This window comes from Onthophagus taurus, chromosome 6, assembly GCF_036711975.1.
Source record: "Onthophagus taurus isolate NC chromosome 6, IU_Otau_3.0, whole genome shotgun sequence".
In the NCBI taxonomy this organism is placed as follows: Eukaryota; Metazoa; Arthropoda; class Insecta; order Coleoptera; family Scarabaeidae; genus Onthophagus; species Onthophagus taurus.
This window is the reverse complement of record NC_091971.1, coordinates 29095744-29117307: the sequence shown is the minus strand read 5'-3', so window position 1 is coordinate 29117307 and position 21564 is coordinate 29095744. Positions and strand designations below refer to the sequence as shown.

Here is a 21564-nt window from a genome sequence, read left to right as displayed (position 1 = left end):
CGTTCTCCAGAAACGCACAAACCAAGATTTCTTTATCCTGCAGCGTCCTGGATACTCTACCAACTAAGTTGTGTAGAGCCAATTCTGCTGATTTTCCCGCTTGATAAGCGTACTGGTGGCGACTCAGTGGACCAGATACCAATGGCACTGTACGGATATACCGTTCCAGAACTTTTTCAAGGGTTTTCAGCAGAAATGACGTTAGGCTGATAGGTCGAAAGGCATTAGAAGTAGGGACTGAACGGCCCGCTTTGGGTATGTAAGATACCCGTACCTTAGTCCATTCTGCCGGCACATATTTCCAGGCGACACTCGCTCTGAACATTTTTACCAAAATTGGCAACAACAAAGACTTCTCCAGGCGATTTGAACGGCTTAAACGTTTGAATTGCCTGGTCCACGGATGTGTAAGTGACGACTTTTCTAGCCACACTCCAATCCCTATTTGAGGGGCGCTTTGCCTTGCAGGAATAGCCCGCTGTGGCAGTATCGGCCCTCATCATCAGGCTTCCTGGGAAGTGAGTCTGCATGAGAAGCTCCAACGAGGCTCTGATAGAGTCCGTAAAACTACCGTCAGGCCGCCTAAGTGAGCCCAGGGGTAGTGCCGGATCTCTAGCGAGAATCTTGTGAATTCTTGCACTGCTGGGTGTGTCTTTCACTCCCTCACAGAACCTCCTCCAAGACTCTCTTTTTGCCTTACGTATGTTTTTGGTGTAATTCGTTAAAGCCTGTTTATATTTCTCCCATTCACCTAATGTCTTATAATAATAATAATAATGTTTATTAATCGGATAAGATATAATATATGTACAAATAGAAAAAATTATAAAAAGGCAGTTCCGATTAAAGAGGGTCATGTCAGGTCGACCAAGTGACCAAGGCCCCTTTGTCGCACTGTTTTTCAATGACCCTCAGCAAAATAATAAGACAAAAATTGAAAAATAAAATTTAAATGAAATCAAGCCGATTATAAGCGTAAAAAAATTTACAAACTTAAAATACAAAATAAGAAGCATACTTACATATAACAAGCATACATATATAAATCTCAATCTCTGTCAGCCCCCAATCCTCCCCCCGGCTATGAAACCATTTCAAAATAAACATAGAAGAAGAGTGCTCAGTCAACTTGCCGCTCACTTAAATAAGCCCTAACCCTTGCCTTAAAGGAAATCAGAGAAAGACTCTTGAAGGAATCAGGTAGTCAATTGTATAAGTTAGGCATACAATACGTAAAGCTGCGTTTGAAAATTTCTAAGCGGTGGTGAGGTATCGTTAGCGTATGCCTAATATTAATATTATGGATATCTGTGCGAAATCTAATTTTATCATAAAGGTAAGGCGGATTTTTGTGTAAGATAATTTTGTGGTAGAGACATAAGCAGTGAAGAGTCCTTCGCCGTGTCATGCTCAACCAATCAGCCCATGCCAGCGTATGTGATATGCGCTCCCTTCTACGGATACCATATATAAATCGCAGACAAGAGTTTTGTAACTTTTGAATTTTAGCAGTGTGAACGCTGTCAAGGCAGGAGTGATATATTACGTCACCGTAATTGAAGATGGACAACACCAAGGCATCACACAGATGCGTTCTAAGGTTCTGGTTCAAAATGTATCTATTGTTGTAAAGCAACCTTAATGTAGAGTAAGCTCGCCGTAGAAGGGACCGAACATGCCCATCAAAGCGAAGGCGCTCATCGAAACATATACCCAAATTTTTTACATTTTCCCCAAAGCTAAGACGACTTCCACCCATCACCAATTGCAAGTTAGTTTTTACAAACTCGGATGAAGCTCTATCCCCAAAAACCATAACCGATGACTTACTAGAATTAATCCGTAGACAAAGCTTGCCAGCAAGTTCTTCGACCTTAACTAAGTCATGATTAATTTTGCTTTCAGCGTCTTCCATATCACACAGTTTAAAGGAGTAGAGCAGTTGAGTATCATCAGCATAAAAGTATGGCATACAATGATCCAAAACATTAGCGAACCCAATTGTAGATATCAGATATAACAGAGGACCCAAAATAGAGCCCTGTGGGACACCCGATATAACATCTGCGGTATTGGATGTACCACCATTAAGTTTAACCAACTGCTTTCGTCCAGACAAATAACTTTGTACTAAATGAATCGAACCTAAAGATAAACCTATATAATGGAGCGCAGCCACTAAAGTATCATGATGTATTCTATCAAAAGCCTTAGAAAAATCCAAAAGTGTTAAGATAGTAACCCGTTTGTCGTCAATTGCTTTGAAGATTTCATCCGTCACACCCAGAAGCGCAGTAGCGCTACTAAATCCCGGACGAAAGCCAGACTGGCAACTGGGCAACACATTATAATCATCAAGATGACAGCGAAGTCTGACCGCCATGACCCTCTCACAAACCTTGGATAATATAGGCAATATACTAATTGGTCTTAAGTCCCCCAATTCATGAGGATTTTGGGTTTTTGGAGTTGGAGTTACCAGGGCGATCTTCCAAATATCAGGGAACACAGAACATTCAATGGAATAGTTAATTATATGGCACAAGAACGGCAAAATTGTAGGACAACACAATAAAAGCATTTTAACACTTATGCCATCCATACCAACAGAGTTTGATTTGATACCACATAGAATATTGAAAATTTCAGTTTCATTTGTAAGAGAAAATGATAGTTTTTCTGTAACTTGTGGTAGTATGTTATTCCAATAAAAGTTAATCAACTCAGCACTTCCCGTTGAATTAGTTTGAGTGCTGAGAAAGAAATTATTGATAGTATCAGCATCAAAACTAGTATCAGTCAATACTTGAGTCTTATTTTGACAACACCCAATTTCCTAAAACTCATCCAAAGATCACGAGATGATCGCTCCTAAAACAAAATGTTTAAAAACGCCCGTTTTTCTCTCAGAATGGCCGAGTTAGTGTAATTACGTAGTTGTTTATAATACTGGAAGTGATTGGGACACCTGCTCTGGCGGAATCTACTATAAGCCTGATCACGAAATCTCATAGGGAGCTTGATGTTATCAATCACCCAAGGGCAATAGTTTTTACGGATGGAAACAGTACGCAAGGGCGCATGACGATCAAAAAGATTATGAATTGAATCAACAAAAAAGGCCACCTTATCATTAATGTCCTGAAATTGGAGTATCCGGCACCAGGTCTTGGCCCGGTTAAAAAGCTTCCGGACCTCTTCTCTTTCGGAGCTAAGAGATTCGTTCCACCAGGGTGTGCCCCGATTATTACTTTTCACCTTCAGTGGACTGCTACTGTGATATGCAGAGCGAAAACAAGACGAGAGAGATACAACAAGATTTCGAGTTACAATAATTTTAAAAATAATAAAAATAGGTACAAGTGAGGGAATAAAGAAATTCTTCATTAAAAAATGTTATACCATGTGAAATATTTTTTTGTGAAAATGGAGAAAATGTGCTTTTTTTATTAAAAGAAAAAAATCGAAAAACTACTAAAAAAGATTATTGTTTTATATTTTGAGTATTAGATCGTGTTGGTTGGTGGAAGATATATTTATTTATACACTTACATGCTTTCTTTTGCCGCTCAATAAATTTATTATTATTATTAAATATTCAAGTCAAAAGCTATCCGGTTTTTGAGGGTTATTGTAATGAAATAGGCTTTATAACAGAGTAAATAAAGTTGTAAAAATAAATAACACTTATATTCATTTTTATAAAAAGCGTACAGTATAAAATCGTCTTCGTCGTGTATCTTGTGATTCTAGTACAAAATCAAAATCTTGAGGATACTCATCAACATGTTTCAGTGCTATTGGAATTTTGGAAAATGATGAGCTACATTCATCTTCAAATTTAATAATCTCAGGCAAGACTACCACAGCACTTTCGTTCACAATAACGTTATAAGTAACACTTTTGCATTGATGCAATAATGAGAATTGGTCTTGAGTATAAGTTGCGAAAAAGTTTTCTAAAATATTTATTCCCATTGGAGTATCTAAAATACATTAAAATAAAATTTATTCATCTTGAAATATTTACTTATACATATTACCTGTGATTTTTTGCCACAAAGCAGATTCATCACCTTCAGTAATTTGTACTAATAAAGTTTTTATCGCATTAAAAAACAGTTTATCTCTATTTGGAATATTTATGTAAAGAGAATCAGGTCGTTCCCGTAATTCATCGATAAATTTCGGCAACTGAACATATAAAATATCTCTTTCTTTACTATCTTTAACCTTACTGATCACTTGAACCCCGAAATCTCCCACCGTTTCATTCGTAAAGTACAACCAAATCGAAATGGTGGCATTAATTATATTCACGTTAACGCTTCGAATAGAACACAGACCATTTTCATCGAAATCAAATGTTTTGTTTAAAACGATAAGTCTAGCACAAGTAATTCGATTTTTATCCAAATGATATATAACTGTCGAAAGTTCTAACGCTTCGTGTAATGTATCGTAAGTTTGCTGCATTTTATACGAAGCTTTTTCTTTGTAAGGCGATTTAACTTTGAAATTGAAATACATTGATTTGAAAAGTTCGTTTGTATACGATATAGTTGAGGAGGCGTACTGCAAGTCGGGAATTCCAATTAAAGTAATCACTTTATTCGAGGCGTAACGATAGCCAACAATTTCGCCGCTTAATAGTAACACACATTCGATATTTTTAATAAAACGTGCCATATAATTTATAGGTAGCTTAACAGATTTTTTCGCTGGAATTTGGAAATTTTTACATCCTACTGCAAAACATTTATCATCGTTACCAATAAATATGGTTTTGTATGCTATTGGGAAACTATTTTCATTGTAAATTTCGATTTTCCTTGTAATTTTAGTGGACAATCCTGTTTCTAGGGTAATTGTGTCCTTAGGATGCAAATAAGGTAATATTTCGAATAAATAAACAGCTAGCATAAACGTTTTCATTGCGCTTCCATTAACTATTTGTTCGATTGTAACTTTAAAAGAATAATTTAACATTTCTAAACATTCGATTACTTTAGTTACGTTATGAAAGCTTTCTTCTGTATTTGCAGGTTCCAGGTAAACGTTTTGTAGAAAAGGTATTAAATAAGGACAATAAGTGCCTAATGTAGCTGCAAAAATTATACCATCGTTTAATGCACCATTGAATACTTCAATTTTATATTTTTTCTTTGAGGGGTTCTTCCAAATTTTAGCTTTATTCGTTTCGTAATTGTATTCTAACCAACAAAATATTAACATTTCATTTTTGCCATAAATATCTGGTTGGCTTTCGATAGTATTCTCGTACTTGTAGAAGTCTCCTAAAGGGGTATCTTTTAATTTTCCTGTTGTTCCAAATTCCCGATATTTAGTAATTAATTTATTTAAATATAAAGTTTTATAAATTTGTAGTAAAAAATCCAACCAACTATGTCTCGATAACCGAGCAAATTCTTTGTATTCATTCACAAAAACAGTGAGGGGATAAGGAATGTGTGATTTATAATTGAATAGGTCTCTTTTATAAATACAAAAATCGTAGTAAAGGAATAAATATTCTGGTCGCAAATAACCGATGAAAGCACCTTGCTTTCTTATGAATTCTAAAGCTCGTGAAAAAACTTGGTACCTGTATTTAATTGATTCCACTTCGTTTTTAGGTGTTTCCGTTGGTAGTAGATATTGAAGAATTTCTGGACCAACTAAATTTCCTAATAAATGTACAAGTGGGATTCGAGAAAATTGGATTTGTTTTTTTAAACAATCTGGAGGTGGTGGTTCAAAAACTGATAAGTTATACGAAATCATCGTGCATGGTATTTCATATCTCCATTGTCCAAAATATACTTGAGTACAAAGCCATGATTCAACAGCTTCAACGAACCCTTCCATAAAGTTATAATGCTTATCTGTTGGATTTGGATAAAATGGATACGAAGAATTTTCATATGTATATTCTATATTTTTCTGTCTTATATCACTTCTTTTTAAAATGTAATTCATTAAACAGTAACTAGTAAAAATACAATTTGATACCGTTCCTTCTGTATAAGATGTTCTATTTGCCCCGCAAGTACATTCAAGGTACCAAATCACATTAAATGTAGACTCTACTTTGGGTTCGTATGTAAAAACGCACATAATCGAATACATATCTTTTCCCTTGTCGACTTTTGTATTGTATAAAATTTCTATGTACGATTTATGGATGCTTTTCACGTCGTTCTTTAATATTTTACAATCCGGTCGATGATATTTAAAAAGCATTTGACTGTAAAATTTTACTTTTCCACCGAATACTGGACTTGGTTCGAAGTGGTGAAGATAGTGGTTGTCAGCTTTTACTGTTGTTGGAGTTAATGGTTTGGCCATTGCTGTTGCCACGATTACTGGTGTTTGATATACGGTGTGTATGTTTATTATCGTATGATATTTGAAGCTGTTGTCGCTGTGAAGGAAAACTGGAAGAAGAACTCTAAAAAAACATTATTATAACGAATTAAAATCAAGTAAATATCATTGATTAAGAAATGAAACTAATAACATATATGCACCGCTAAGCTCTAAAAGTTCATAATATTCTAAATAAATCTAAAGGTTAATTTAAAAAGTACCGAGGAATTAGATATACAAAATGAAAATTTCACCAAACTAGTAAAAACAGTTGCTTACCATAACACCAGGGAAATAAAACATATAACGAACGGAAACAATTACAGGACAGAAATACATGTAAGCATACCGTAAGCTGAACTGTAGAATCACTTCTTTTACGGTCTGTACTGGGATGTCATGCTGAATAGTCTCATTGGAGACATAGAAAGGCACGTCAAGGATGGCTTGGTGAACTTTTTCCAACGTTTGGACACAGAATAACCAGAACTGACAGCTTTGTCGGAACGTTTGATGTTTTAGATTGCCGAGTTTGGGACCTCGATGCTTTGGCGCCATGTACAGGTTTGTACGCTCTAATTTGTATCATAAAAGAATTATTTATACACAGCATTTTTTTTTGTATTTATGCTATTATTTTATTTAATAATATAATATACAGGGTGGTTCAGTTTTTAATCGGGAAACTTTACTAGGACGTAGTACTTGCCAAAATAACACAAGTTTTTTATATAAACATAGGGTCGCAACTCTTTTGTTTTCGAGCTATGAGCGATCAAAGTTGAGCTAAAAATTTACATTTTATTATTTATTTCGGCTATAAGTAAACCGAAGAATTTGAAATTTGGTATGTATTTACTACTGGTTAACATCTTGTTTTCTAGCATACCTTAAGCTTCCCTAGCGCCCTCTAAGGGGATGAAATTCACCACCCCCTTGGTTCTTTTTAGAAGAACTTTTTAACGCCATGGAGTATTAACATAAAAAAAATATTGGTTATAAAGCTCATTCTTTAATGGTACTTTTTTGTCTCTTTAGTTTTTTTCCTAAAATTGATAGTTTTTGTGTAAAAAAATGTCGTGCCATGTATCGCCATGCTTAGCTAAAATTACTCTAAAAGTTGGCTTTGATTTTCAAAAAACAATTTATGTTTGTGTTGAGACGAGCTGTTAGTTACGTTAAATCCTCTTAATTGTTGACAATTATTGAAAATATTTCTTGATTGTTATTAAGTAAAAGTATCATTATTTTTTTATTGTTGATCATTGTTTAAAAAACTACGAAAAATTGATCATGCCACGATTATTTTCGACAGAAGAATACGCAGACATTCATTTTATTTATGGTTTTTGTGATGGAAATGCGGAAGCGGCATCTAGAGAATACGCTAGAAGGTTTCCTAATAGAAGATGTCCTGATCCTCAGGTATTTATCAATACACATCAACGTTTTCGACAATATGGTTTAAATACCCAGCAAGTACGAAATAATCAAAATAACAGAAACCAAAGAGCAATTTTAAACCTTTTTGATAATGACAGCACATTAAGCAGTCGCATAGCTGCTAGACTACTTCAAGCTCAAAATTTACGAGTCTCAAGAAGTACAATTTTACGAACTCTGAAGAAGGACCACAGGAAACCCTATCGTTTTCAACCTGTACAAAATTTAAGACCTGAAGATGGTCCTAAAAGAGTAACTTTCTGTAGGTGGTTTGTACAGTCTGTTGAACGTGACCAAAATTTTTGTAAGAAGATTTTGTGGACAGATGAAACCACGTTTACAAGAAGGGGTGTCGTAAATTACCATAACTTACATAGTTGGGAGCATGAAAATCCCCATGCAATACGTCCAAAAACCTACCAAACAGAGTTTTGTTTTAATGTGTGGATGGGTGTCATTAATAATAACCTCTGTGGGCCTTATTTTTTGCCACCTCGTTTGAACGCAACGATGTTTTTAAATTTTTTGCAAAACGATTTGGCGGAATGTTTATCGGACGTTCCTCTAGGTGACCTGGAGCAACATTGGCTTCAGATGGATGGGGCACCATCGCATTACAGCGCTAACGTACGTGCATGGTGTAACGCACGTTATGGACATAGACGGATAGGACGACTAGGTCCTGTCAATTATCAAGAGGCAAACCGAGGTCCCGTTGCCTGACCACCAAGGTCTCCTGATCTTAACGTTTTAGATTTTTTTGTGTGGGGCTATATGAAAAATCTAGTTTACGCCGCTCCAATAAACACTCGGGAAGAACTGTTGGGAAAAATAAAAGACGCTGCTAACACTTTAAGGAACAATCCGTTTCAAATATTAGCAGCAGTTAATTCTGTTGTTACAAGATGCCAAAAATGCATTGATAACAATGGCATGCATTTTGAACAATTTTTAAATTAATTGTGTTTATTTTTGTAATGAGTTTTTTTGATAAATTTGTTTCATTTTGATTCTTAATTAGTTTTCTGTTTGTTTTTTAACATTTTTCTCTTGTAATTTCCATTTTTTTAGTATACTATTTAATTTATTATTAAATGTTACTTATCTTTTGAATGATTATTTTAACTTAAATTTAATTAAATTTTTTATTACTTTAATGAGAAAACAAGTCAAGAGACGAAATCGTAAATAATTTGTGTTATTGTGTTAGCCCAAAATCCTGGTAAGTTTACATCTTCCATAGCCAACTTAAAATTTTGTTTTTTATTTGTAGGTAGCGCTTTGCCGCGCAATGTAACATATTTTATTTTTTTACGCAAAAACTATCAATTTTAAGAGAAAAACTAAAGAGACAAAAAAGAACCACTAAAGAATGAGCTGTACAACCCATATTTTTCTATGTTAATATTGCATTGCGTTAAAAAGTTCTTCTAAAAAGAACCAAGGGGGTGGTGAATTTCATCCCCTTAGAGGGCGCTAGGGAAGCTTAAGGTATGCTAGAAAACAAGATGTTAACCAGTAGTAAATACATACCAAATTTCAAATTCTTCGGTTTACTTATAGCCGAAATAAATAATAAAATGTAAATTTTTAGCTCAACTTTGATCGCTCATAGCTCGAAAACAAAAGAGTTGCGACCCTATGTTTATATAAAAAACTTGTGTTATTTTGGCAAGTACTACGTTCTAGTAAAGTTTCCCGATTAAAAACTGAACCACCCTGTATACACAATTTATATATAAAAGTAGAATTGCAATATAAAAATTTTTAATCCATAGTTATTGATAACTTTAAGGACAGAATTACACGTTTTTAGTAATTTACCCAAACAGTTAATGATAAGAAACATTATTTAATTATTTGAGATACACGTACTTATATAAACTTATGTATATATCATAAATAAATTTTAGGTTGGAGTCAATATGTCAAACTTTTATTACGAGCCCTAACAACTATATATTGGGACAAAATAAAATGTGTATATAATTAACAATAATTAAACAGTTTAATTTCTTTTAATAATTTTTTCAGATTAATATCATTTGATTATATAATTAACAACAATTTTGTCTAATGAACAACACAAAAAACAAAATACATACCCTATTGCTTCTAATTAAACTAGAAAAATGTATATTTTACCTGACAACTTAATATTAGGACAATGCAAAGTAACTTCCATAAAAATGGAACAAATTAAGATTAAGTAAAGTGTGGAAATAACGTAAAATGAAATGTTAAATTGCCGGTTTGTTCTAAAGCTTGTAACATTGTTGCTGTTGAGTAAATCTGTATTTATCAATTAAAATGGTGCGTGGTATCTGTACAGAATCAAAAATCCATGAATTAGTGATTAAAAATTATTGCCACAATAAAACAATACGTGAAAAAGCAGACGAACTTAATATTCCTAAAAGCATAGCGTTGAAAGTAATTAAACATTATGGAGAAATTGGGCAAATATTAGAAAAAAAGAGTAAAAGTTCAGGTCGTCCAAAGTTAGTTTCTGATAGAAATAAAAGAATACTTGTAAAAATCTGCAACAAAGGAGGAAGAAATATTTTAAGACAAGTTACCGCTGAATGGAATAATAAAACTGGATTTAATATATCAAGGGAATGCTGTCGCAAATGGATTCTTAAAAGTGGATTAAAGTATTACGAGGTTTACTTACAAACAATAATTAAAAAATGTCGCTTTTAGAAAATTGTTGTTTCATAAGCAAAAGAAAAACCACTGTTAACAGAAAAACAACAGAAAGCCTGAAAGGGTCACATGGGCAAAATCTAAACTGTCTTGGTCAGCAGAAGACTTTTCCAGGATAATATTCAGCTATGAATCGAAATTTGCATTTCATAAAGATTGTTCAAAACGTTGCACAGAAGCGAATTAGTTAAAAATCTTGGCTAAAAAGATATTTTTGTCAATTTTTTTACTTCAAAATTGGTGGAAATTAAAAAATATCTATACAATTAACAAGGATGAAGTATTTTATGATATACTGCGATTTTACTTAATTGTATCTACCTATATTTTATATACAGGATGGTCCGTTACTAAGGGACACAGAAGGAAGAACAGTGAATTCCTTACATTAAATTGTTACGATTTAACCCAATTTATGTTAGTCCAATTTTTAATAATAACGACATACAGATGATTAAAGTTAATACTTTATTTTCGCTTTTCTTTAATAATTTCGTTTTCTCTTGCATTATGACCATGAAAATTGGTACATTACCATTTTTTAAGACGATAAATAATAATTTGGTATTAGTTTTGATTTATCTTTCAGATGGCGCTGCCTGCCTGAAAAACTCCTTTAAAGTAGACATCTTTTTCATCGTTAAAATTTTTACAACTCGCACAACTTAAAACAGTTTCTCAGACATTTTTACATAAATTTGGTATACCTACCAATCTTCTCTAAAGTTCTCCGTTTCCAAGATAATCACTGTTTAAGGGCACTTTGCAAAATTTTATTATGCTCAGTAAACATTAGTTGGCGTTAAAAATGACTTTATTTGGTCAAACACTACACTAACACCGTCAATTGGCATTAATACTAGAGTATTGGCATTATACTAGAGTGTTGGCATTAATACGAGAGTATTAATGCTAATTGACAGTGAAAATTATTAAAGAAAAATGAAAATAGAGTATAAACATTACCCATCTGTATCTTCGTTATTATTAACAAATGGATTAAGATAAATTGGGTTAAATCGTAATAATTTAATGTAAGGAATTCACTGTTGCTCTGTGTGCCATTTGTAACGGACCATCCCCTGTATAAGACTTATGGTTAATAATTTTCAAGGAAAAAATCTTGCAAATAATAAATTGAATTGACACAATAACATCTTTTAATATTTTACCGAAAACTCAGTGTGTCAATTCAATTTTTTAATTTCTTTTTAGAAAATTATTAACTTTAGAACGCTAACATCTCATACTAAAATTAATGTTTCAGAAAATAAATTGTAATTTTGGTTAGAAACCTTTTTGTGGACATCCTATATTATCAATTTAATGGTGAAAGAGTGCCCCTTTATGTTTATTTTCTAAGTGCAAATGCCCTTCCCAAACCAACAGCACATAGCAGAATTATGATTTTTTTTTCGAACTTTATACACACTAATAAAAATTTATTTTAAGGTAAAACCGCAAAATACCGCAAGAATTTCTAGCAAAATCTATAATTGTAGGCCTTATACTACAACACGTATACAATATTACTTTTGAACAATGTTAAACAATTTATTTTTTGCCCATCTAAATATCGTAAAATAAATTATTTTCTCAATTTACACATACGATGTAATCAAACAATATTACAAAAAAACTAATAACCGAATTGTTACTTTCTGTATATTATACAATTCTACTTATCACCAGCAATAGGTTCTATGATAAATTTTCGAAATATTTAAAAGAAGTGTAAAGGAAAAAATCAATTAAAAACCACACTTTTTACCGACGTTTTATCTAGGTGAAAACTGTTTACTAAACAATCAATTGACAACTAAAATATGTTGGTGGCGATTGTTACAATAATTATAAAGAAGGTGTTTCAAGGCACCTTGGGGTTTACTTAATCAAATAGCAATAATTGCATTTTCAATCTTATTCCTTAAATTTTTGCAATTTTGGCCAAGATTTTTAAAAAATTCGCCTATGTGCGTTGTGTAAAATTTCCGAAGAGAGTAATCATTTGGGGCTGTATGACAGCTTTAGGATAAGGATGCTTTAAATTTATTGATGGCACCGTGAACGCCGCAAAATATCAACAAATACTACAAAACAGCATACTACCAAGTATCGTGCAGTTAAATGTTGGCGAAAATTACATATTTCTACAATAATAAACTACAAAAAAGTGGTTGGCGATCAAAATATTAATGTTCTGTATTGGTCTACCAACAGTCCAGATCTGAATGTAATTGAAACAGTGTGGCACAAAATGAAACAAACTTTGAGGAACAACCCACAACGGACATTGCCAGAACTTAAAGCCAAAATAAAGCAAATTTGGGATTGATTTACTCCTGAACAGTATAGAGTTAGTGAATTCCTTAGTGAATTCAATGCCCAACCGAATTCGAGCGGTTATAAAATCTAAGGACGATGTTACTCCATATTAGAAATACAAATCGTGCAATATCCCAATATTTAGTTGTCAGGCAAAATTAACATTTTTCTAGTTTAATTAGAAGTAATAGGATACGTATTTTGTTTTTGTGTTGTTCATTAGATAAAATTGTTGTTAATTGTCTAATTAAATGATATTAATTTGAAAAATGTATTAAAACAAAATAATCTGTTTAATTGTTGTTAATTACATATAAATTCTATTATGTCCCAATATATAGTTATTAGGGCTCGTAGTAAATAATAAACCGACGTGATATTAGCTCAAAATAAACTCCAATAAAATGGCGATTCACAAGGCCCGATTTTGTCTAGACGGGCTCACTGTCATTTCTGGTTATTCTGTGGTTTGGAAACGTTGAAAGGTTGCTATTAGGGATTGCAAATCCAGGCAAGTTTTACAATCCTGGGATTAAAAATATTTTATCCCGAAATTCCAGGATCCCGAAATTATATAGTGATTTACGAAGATTATTTGCTTAAAAAGGAAGGTTGAATACCTTATTGTGTTTTAATTATCTTATGTTCTTTATTATAGTTAGAAATCATCAGGTTACTGGGTATAAATTATTGTATTAATAATATTAATATATTAATTATAAACTTTCAAAATGTATGTCAGTTTAATTTTTAAAAACTTAAAAATTTAAACAGCACACAACTTAATTTAACTATTGATGTTTGATGTACCTAATTAAAAATATAAAAGTTTACTAATTAAAAAGCAGAAGACAGAATAATTATTATTTTAGTTATTATTTTATATTTGTCAAAACAATAATAATTGTTATTTATATTACAAATGGGCTAGAATAGTATATTAAAAAACAAGTTTCGTAAGACACGCTTGAAATGCGCGAATTCAAACTGAAAAACGAGTGGCGAAGCCACGAGTTTTTTAATGAATGAGTGCTTTAAGTCTTATGAAACGTGTTTTTTATGCTATTTTTGGTAATTCGCGTTTTTATCCTTTTTTTAACAAAAATAAAATAAATTTAGACAATGTAGGGAAATAGGTATGCAGCAGTTGGTAACACCGTAACACTTGAAAGTAGAAATTTGAATTGATAATTAGAAACTGTCAAAACACAAAATAATGTATTCATCTGAAAAAAATGTTTCATGTACACCTCCCAAAATAAGAGAAATTGCTCAGTGTTCAATGTCCTCATCATTGTGGACCTTGTATTCGATGCTAAGAACGTGTTTAAACATCCATAGACAAAAATTGTTACATTGACAACTAAAAAAATTAATGACCCAATGTCACCAACTTGAACTGGTTCCATAAAATGTTACTAAAATCTCATTACAGCATCGGATGCTGTAAGGAGTCTCATTACAGCACCCGTTTGAGTACTGTTAGAGCTTTTGTTACCGTAGCGAATTACAAAAACATAATTACAGTACGAGTGTGGAGAATCGCACGACGAGGTCGTAGACCGAGTCGTGTAATCACACAAGTACTATAATTATGCTCTAGCCCACGTGTGGTATACAGCATTTTATCTACGACTGCTAAAAATTACTAAAAAATCAATTTCTTTAAAAAAGTCTATTTAACATTTATAAAAATACTTTGAAATGATTGTTGACAATTTTCAATTGTCAGTTTCAACAATATGTTTACTCATCTGGAATAAGTGTTTTGAAATGTAAAAACATAACAATTAATGTTTATAATAAATAGTATGGTTTCTCTGTAAGTAGATAGCACTTTTTCTTTTATATTGTTGCTCGTTTCAATAAATTAAGTCTGTTCTGATTAGGCTAAAAATGCGTTACGTAATGAAACCAGTGCGATAATGAACTGCATTACGTAACTCAAATCATCTGAAATGAGTGCGGTAATGATGACTTATCCAAGCAGTCGTAGATAAAACAATTTATTATACTACTTATTACTACAATTTATTTATTTATTTTTAATTTCTTTTTCTTTTTGAAAATGTGCACGGAGGAATAATAGTGCATCCAAGGTTACATCATTTAACCTACTTCTTATTTTATTTCCTAAATATGCAGCAGCAGAAAACGCCCGCTCAGGTTCAATACTTGCTGGTGGAATTGACGACAAATATTCATACACTAATTCTAAATTATGTCCACCATTTTCAAACAGATTCATTTCCTTCCTTGAAGTTTGTGTTTTTGGTTCAAAGGCTTCATGCTCTTTTCAATTTCTTCTTGTAAATTTTTTTGTAACGATAAGGTTGCTCGAATTAGTGATTCTTCATTTTGATCCACTCCCATATTGTCTTCCACATCTTTGTTGCAACATGTTTCTAAATTATCTTCGTTTACAATTGTTAGTCTTTCAATAAGTTTTTTTATATGCTTTTCAATAACGGTTCGAGAAGGAATTCCAAAAATTTTACAAACATTTGTTTGTAAAATTTTTTACAAATTTTACAAACAAATGTTTCAATTTTTCTGGTATTTTAGTACACCAGAAATTTCTGCATGGCGTCTTTTTTCCATACGAGCTTTTAGTGCTTGGAATATTTTATTAGCAAAATTAGACTGGTTTTCAAAAATTTCCCGAAATAAAAATATTAATACAGCATCTGCCGTACATAAATTGGCGTCTCGTCTACACAATGCATCTACAGCTAATTTAATTGGCTCTAATACTCTATTATTTCCGAAATAAGGGCAAAATCATTTTCGTTTAAGGTAATTGGGCACTTTAAGTCAATTAAAGCTTTTAGTATGCATGCTTTTAAATCAAAAAAACGTTTCAACATCGATAATAGAGAATTCCATCTTGTCTTGCAATCTAGAATAAGCGAAAGTTCCTTACCTTTCTCTGCTTTAACATATTTCTGTAAGACTGTATCATTTTTTGTGGGAGATCGTTTAAATAAAACCAAATTCTCGATATTATGTTCACCAAAAAGTATTGTAGTCTTATCATATGTTGGAGGAACAAAACTTAGTCCCATATCTGTATTATCTATGTCTTCATCTTCATTCTCGTCGTTATTTGAAGTATCTATATTAGTTTCTTCCAACGCTGCTTCGGAGACGGAGACTTGCGTATAATATTTTTTATATAAAACATCACAAACTGCAAAGTGAATTCCATCTACTAAACACAACTGAGGTTCAGCCTGAACAAGTTTTCCAACACATTACATTTGGACCATCCGTAACAATAGCAACAATGTTTGTATCAATATTCAAATTATGCTCGTTTTAACGACTTTTTAATACTTCAATGCATTTCTCAGCAAGTATAGACCCATATACACGAATAAGACCCAAATTCCAATGTTTATTAGGGATATGTACATTAATATTCATATATCTTTTATTTCATGTAGAGGTCTATTCGCCAAAGCTCAAAGAAAACCGTGTACCCAAAACTTTATATTGATTAATTTCTTTGGAAATTAATGTTCTAATGTATAAACTGTAATTTACTACTTGCTTTTTAATGGTGTTTGCTGATGCAGGCAATTTGAAACCGCTGGAAATAAGTAACTGCCTCAAATCTTTCGATGTGATAAATACATTAAATGTTAACCCGTCTAAAGCTGTCAGTGTTTCGTCTAATGTGGATTTTTTTTCCGATATAAAGTAATCTGTCAATTTTCGTTTCATAGGAGGCTCATAATTATGTTCTTGACTAGCACTAGTGAAATTTTGGTCAGCTGAATGTACTTTCAAATTATGCTTTGCTAATAAATGCGTATGAAGTGAAAATGCCTTTTGTAGAACCACCTAATGTTTTTAGGATAGATCTACATTTCTTACATTTTGCAATTTTATTGTCAATCTACTTTAAATAATGCGACCACACAGATCTTGAGTCTATCTTTATTATGTAAAATGAAAGATGGTTCTTTTTCAGACATGTTTCCAAGAATATTTTTTTAAACACAAGTGCAATCAAATTACTTTGACTAAATATACAGGGTGCCCGAAAATTGCGTTCATATATTTAAAGGTGTGATTCTACATAAAAAATCATGAAGAAAAGTTCATATAAAGGTGTGTCCTAAAATGCTTCCTAAGGGAGGTAGAGCGCTTTGAAGAAGACGTTCAATATGTGGTTATTTCTCATTATTTCAAAAACTGCTAGGGTTAGAAACACGAAATTTTGCATATTTAGCTATTTTTACTGGGCGAATACGATAATCGAATAAAAAATTAGAAGGAATGTGCAGTTGCAGAAATAAAGGATAGGGTGCGCAATTTATATCCCATATTTTTTTCTGCTTTGATCTTTTCACTATTTTAACCTCACAATTCGAATCTACGGAAAAAAATACATAAAAAATGTTCTGCTTATAAAATGGTTCACTCGACCACTCGTTTTCAAGATAAATAATACTAAGTAAAATACTGCACACAAACATTTCTATTAAACTATCATTAAAAATCTTAATAGGCTTCTTTCATTGGTTTGATTTAATCTGTCAAATGGGTGATAAAAAATTACTTCGTACATTGTCTACAAAAATTTCTGCGAATCATGGTTAATTTTATCAAAATGATTCAAAAGATGATTATTACTAAGTTTTCATAATAACTTAAAATTTTACCAAAATCTTAATAACCTTAATAGAAACAATCTAAACAAAACGTATTAACAATTTAACAAAAATAAAAAGTGTAACTTAAAACATTAACAAAAAGCACTTAAATTTTTAACAAATAACACCAAAAAAAGTTATAAGAATTGTTCAAAAATTCCACCATCCATGTCAATGCAACATCTCACTCGTTTAATTAATGAACTTACTTTCCAAAAAATACCTTGTTTGTTTCGAATAAAGTTACAACCGTCCCTTACACGTTGTTCTAGCTCTTCGACATTGTTCAATGGTGTTGCATACACTAAATATTGAAGGTAACCCCAGAAAAAGAAGTCTATGGGATTCAAGTCCGGCGAACGTGCGGGCCATGCTACGGGCGCTCCCCGACCTATCCATCTTTCATGGTAGGTTTCATTTAAATATTGCCGTACTTGAACGCTGAAATGAGGAGGAGCCCCATCATGCATAAACCACATTTCCCTTCGTGTTTGATACAGTACTTCTTCCATCAGTTCAAACAAGGGATTTTGCAAAAAGTTAAGATAAGTTGTACCGTTGAGACGGTTATCAAGTACATGCGGACCAATTAAATGATCCCCAATAATACCAACCCATACATTAATAGAAAATCTTTCTTGATGTTTCGTGGCTAAAACATTGTATGGGTTTTCATCGGCCCAAACATGGATATTATGGAAGTTAATAACGCCATCTCGGGTAAATCCAGCTTCATCGATAAACAACACTTTTTCCGGAAAATTTCTGTCATGGCGCCATTGTTCCATAATCCAACGACCGAACTGTAGTCCTGGGATGCTATCGGTGGGTTTTAAGGCCTGCACCTTTTGGTAATGATATAGATGCAGTAGCTGATCTTTAAATACCTCCCAAACGGTGGTTTCCGACACATTTTCTTGTACCGATAATCTCCTAGTGCTTACCGTAGGATTGATAGTTACTGCATCGAGCACCCTTTCTTCCACTTCTACAGTCCTCGTAGTGCAAGATCTTCCACAGTCGTAACGATTTTCCTTAAAGCGCCCAGTTTCACACAATCTTTCATGAATAGAAGCGAACATTCGTTCACAGGGAAGTTGTAGATTTGGAGATCGTTCTGCGTACAATCTTCGTGCTTCTCTGGCATTTCCATCAGCTCTACCGTACGTAAAGTGAATGTTTGCCATCTCTTCGTTTGAGTGTTGAACCATTTTGATTTAATTAAACGTAAATTATAATGGTTGTTGCACTAAAATAATTTTTTATCGACCGCTTGACAGCAAAGATCAACAAATGAAAGGAGCCTACTAAGATTTTTAGTGATAGTTTAAGACACATGTTTGTGTGCTGTATTTTACTTAGTATTATGTATCTTGAAAACAAGTGGTCGTAGACCATTTTATAAGCAGGACATTTTTTATGTATTTTTTTCCGTAGATTCTAATTTTGAGGTTAAAATAGTGAAAAGATCAAAGCAAAAAGAAATATGGGAAATAAATTGCGCCCCCTATCCCTTATTTCAGCAACTTGCACATTCCTTCTAATTTTTTATTCGATTATCGTATTCGCCCCGTAACCGCTCTACCTTCCTTAGGAAGCATTTTAGGACACACCTTTATATGAACTTTTCTTCATGATTTTTTATGTAGAATCACACCTTTAAATATATGAACGCAATTTCCGGGCACCCTATATATCAATGAATATTACTTTTAAAATGCACTGTTTACACTATTACTTTTAAAATGCATTTATTCACCATTTCATGTAGTGAATATCGTCTCGGTTCACGTACTCATACTGACTGATACGACTGGTGTGTCGGTTAACGTACAGGTTTAGACATGAATTCGACGACGGACCGCAGCGGGTAACGCCAGCGTGGAAAAAAACGGATTAATTTTTACAAATTATTTCAATTTTGTTATAATCCAGAAAATCCTGGGATTCAGCTTTAAACATCGGGATCTCGGGATCCCGAGATTGCATTCCTTCGTTGCTATATTAGAAGCACTAGCAGTACCCCATAGCTAAATACTTTACTCCACAGTGGTTTCATGATAGCTTTGTATAACAATATTTTATATTCTTCCTCTTTTGCTTCTTTTGGCTTTACAATCCTATGTGGGGTTTGGCCACCCTTATTTTCCCCCCTATCTTTCTATGTCTTCGGCAATCTCCCACCATCGTTCAACAAGCTTCTTGTTCTACTTTCGATTAGGAACAATTGCCTGTTTGTGAAACCTCGTGTTTCAGGTTTTATTTCGCAGAGGAAGAGAACCAGCTCTGAGTCAGTCTCTGGGGAAGTTATCCTTGTGGTCTCTCTTCCTTTCAAATACCTTCCATAATATCAATATTTATCTTACAAAGTATCATTCCATGGTCCGTTCCAACGTTTTGCAGAAGTCAATGTTCTTATGTCTAATATCTGTGATGAGTGGATTTCTTTGCTTGTTAATATAAAAGAGAGGCCGATGAATCGGAGCTTCTGCACCTCTAACAATCCATCGATTCGGAAAATAGTTACGCATTCATAAATTGTTATTAAATATAGGTACAGAAAGTGGAAAAAAATTATGTTTCAAGTGGCCGAGAATTGAAATTAAAGATAATTTATCAGATGTAGAAGAAGATATTGTCGACTTTGACGATGAAAGTGAAGGTGAGAATGAAATTATTCAGGAAGTGACAATAGTGAATCCGAACAATCTACAAATGATGACGACGAATGTATGGAATTGTCACATAAACAAAAAGAAGACTATCAGTTTTACGTGGGTAAAGACATAGAAACAATATTGTATCTTACACAAATATATATATTGAGAATAGATGATTAGAAATTCAAGCTTTGTTGGGAGCACTGTTTATTATTGCGGTAAGGAAAGAAAAAAATTTAAATGTCCATGAATTATGGAGCAAAGATGGCACTGGAATGATAAGACTGCGGGCTGCATTTAGTTATAAGAGATTTTTGTTTCTACTTAGCGCTTTACGTTTTGACGATGTAAGAACTAGAAAGGATCGAGAAAAAACTGTTAAATTACGCGACATCAAAAATGTTTACGATAGTTTTGTGAAGAATTGCATGAATAGTTACAATTTGGGAGAATTTGTTACAATAGATGAGATTTAGAGGTAGATGAGGATTTGTACAATATATGCCACAGAAACCAGCTAATTATGGCATAAAAATGACCTTACAAGATATCCAATAAACCGTTCGATATAGTCCAGAGGTTGGTGAAATCGATAAGAAATTCTAATCGAAATATAACAACCGATAATTACTAGACTAGCTATCCTTTGGCTGTTTATCTTTTGGAAAATAGTCTTACATTGGCTAGTACGATGAAGAAAAACAAAAAAAAATCCTCCTGAATTTCTTCCAAATAAATCGTGTACTGTGGGAATTATTTTAGTTTCAAGAAGATATGATCATCGTTTCCTATGCACCCAAAAAAAAATAAAGCTTTAATTTTACTTTCTCCAAACCAGAAATAATTCCGTGTTGTTGATCAGAAGTGTGTGTTTTATACTACTCAAAGAGCTACCAAAAGATGTCCTCTTGTAATTTTTTTTCGATTCTTAGATATTGCAGGAATAAATTCTGAAATTATATTCAATAATACAAAGCCACTAGAGAAACCCTCTAGGCAAAGGAAAATTTTAAATGAATTAGGGTTGACTCTTATGGAAGAACATATGAGAGCACGAGCCAAAATTCAGACACTTCCGAAAGATTTGATAGCATTTCTTTCCCAATATCGAGAGATACCAGATGTACCCTTAGCAGTAAAGCAAAATCGAAGTGTCAGGTGCCAACTTTGTAATACCCATAAAAATAATAAAACTACAGTTACTTGTAGTACATGTCATCAATTTGTTTGCAAAAATTACTCGAAAAAGTCTGTCTTTTGCGACACTTGTTGCCAAAGTGGAAGAAGTCAAATGGAAAAAGACTGATTTTCTTGTTAACGCGTTTTTCATTTTTCACGTTTTTGCAAAAATAAATGTTTAATGCTTTGTTATTAATATGATGTGATGTTAATGTTTA

General features: G+C 32.9%; 1 protein-coding gene across 1 annotated transcript in view; it reads right to left on the bottom strand.

The window, feature by feature from the left end:
* Window positions 1–3663: 3663 nt before the first annotated feature.
* LOC111415991 (cilia and flagella-associated protein 47-like) overlaps window positions 3664–21564 on the bottom strand; it is a 75159-nt gene continuing 57258 nt past the window's right edge. The window contains exons 11-12 of the mRNA XM_023047902.2: window positions 4044–6451; window positions 3664–3986 (exon numbers count right to left, since the gene is read on the bottom strand). Of these exons, the coding sequence (XP_022903670.2) occupies window positions 3700–3986; window positions 4044–6451 (2695 nt within the window). The 3' untranslated portion in view covers window positions 3664–3699. The remainder of the gene's footprint in view (window positions 3987–4043; window positions 6452–21564) is intronic.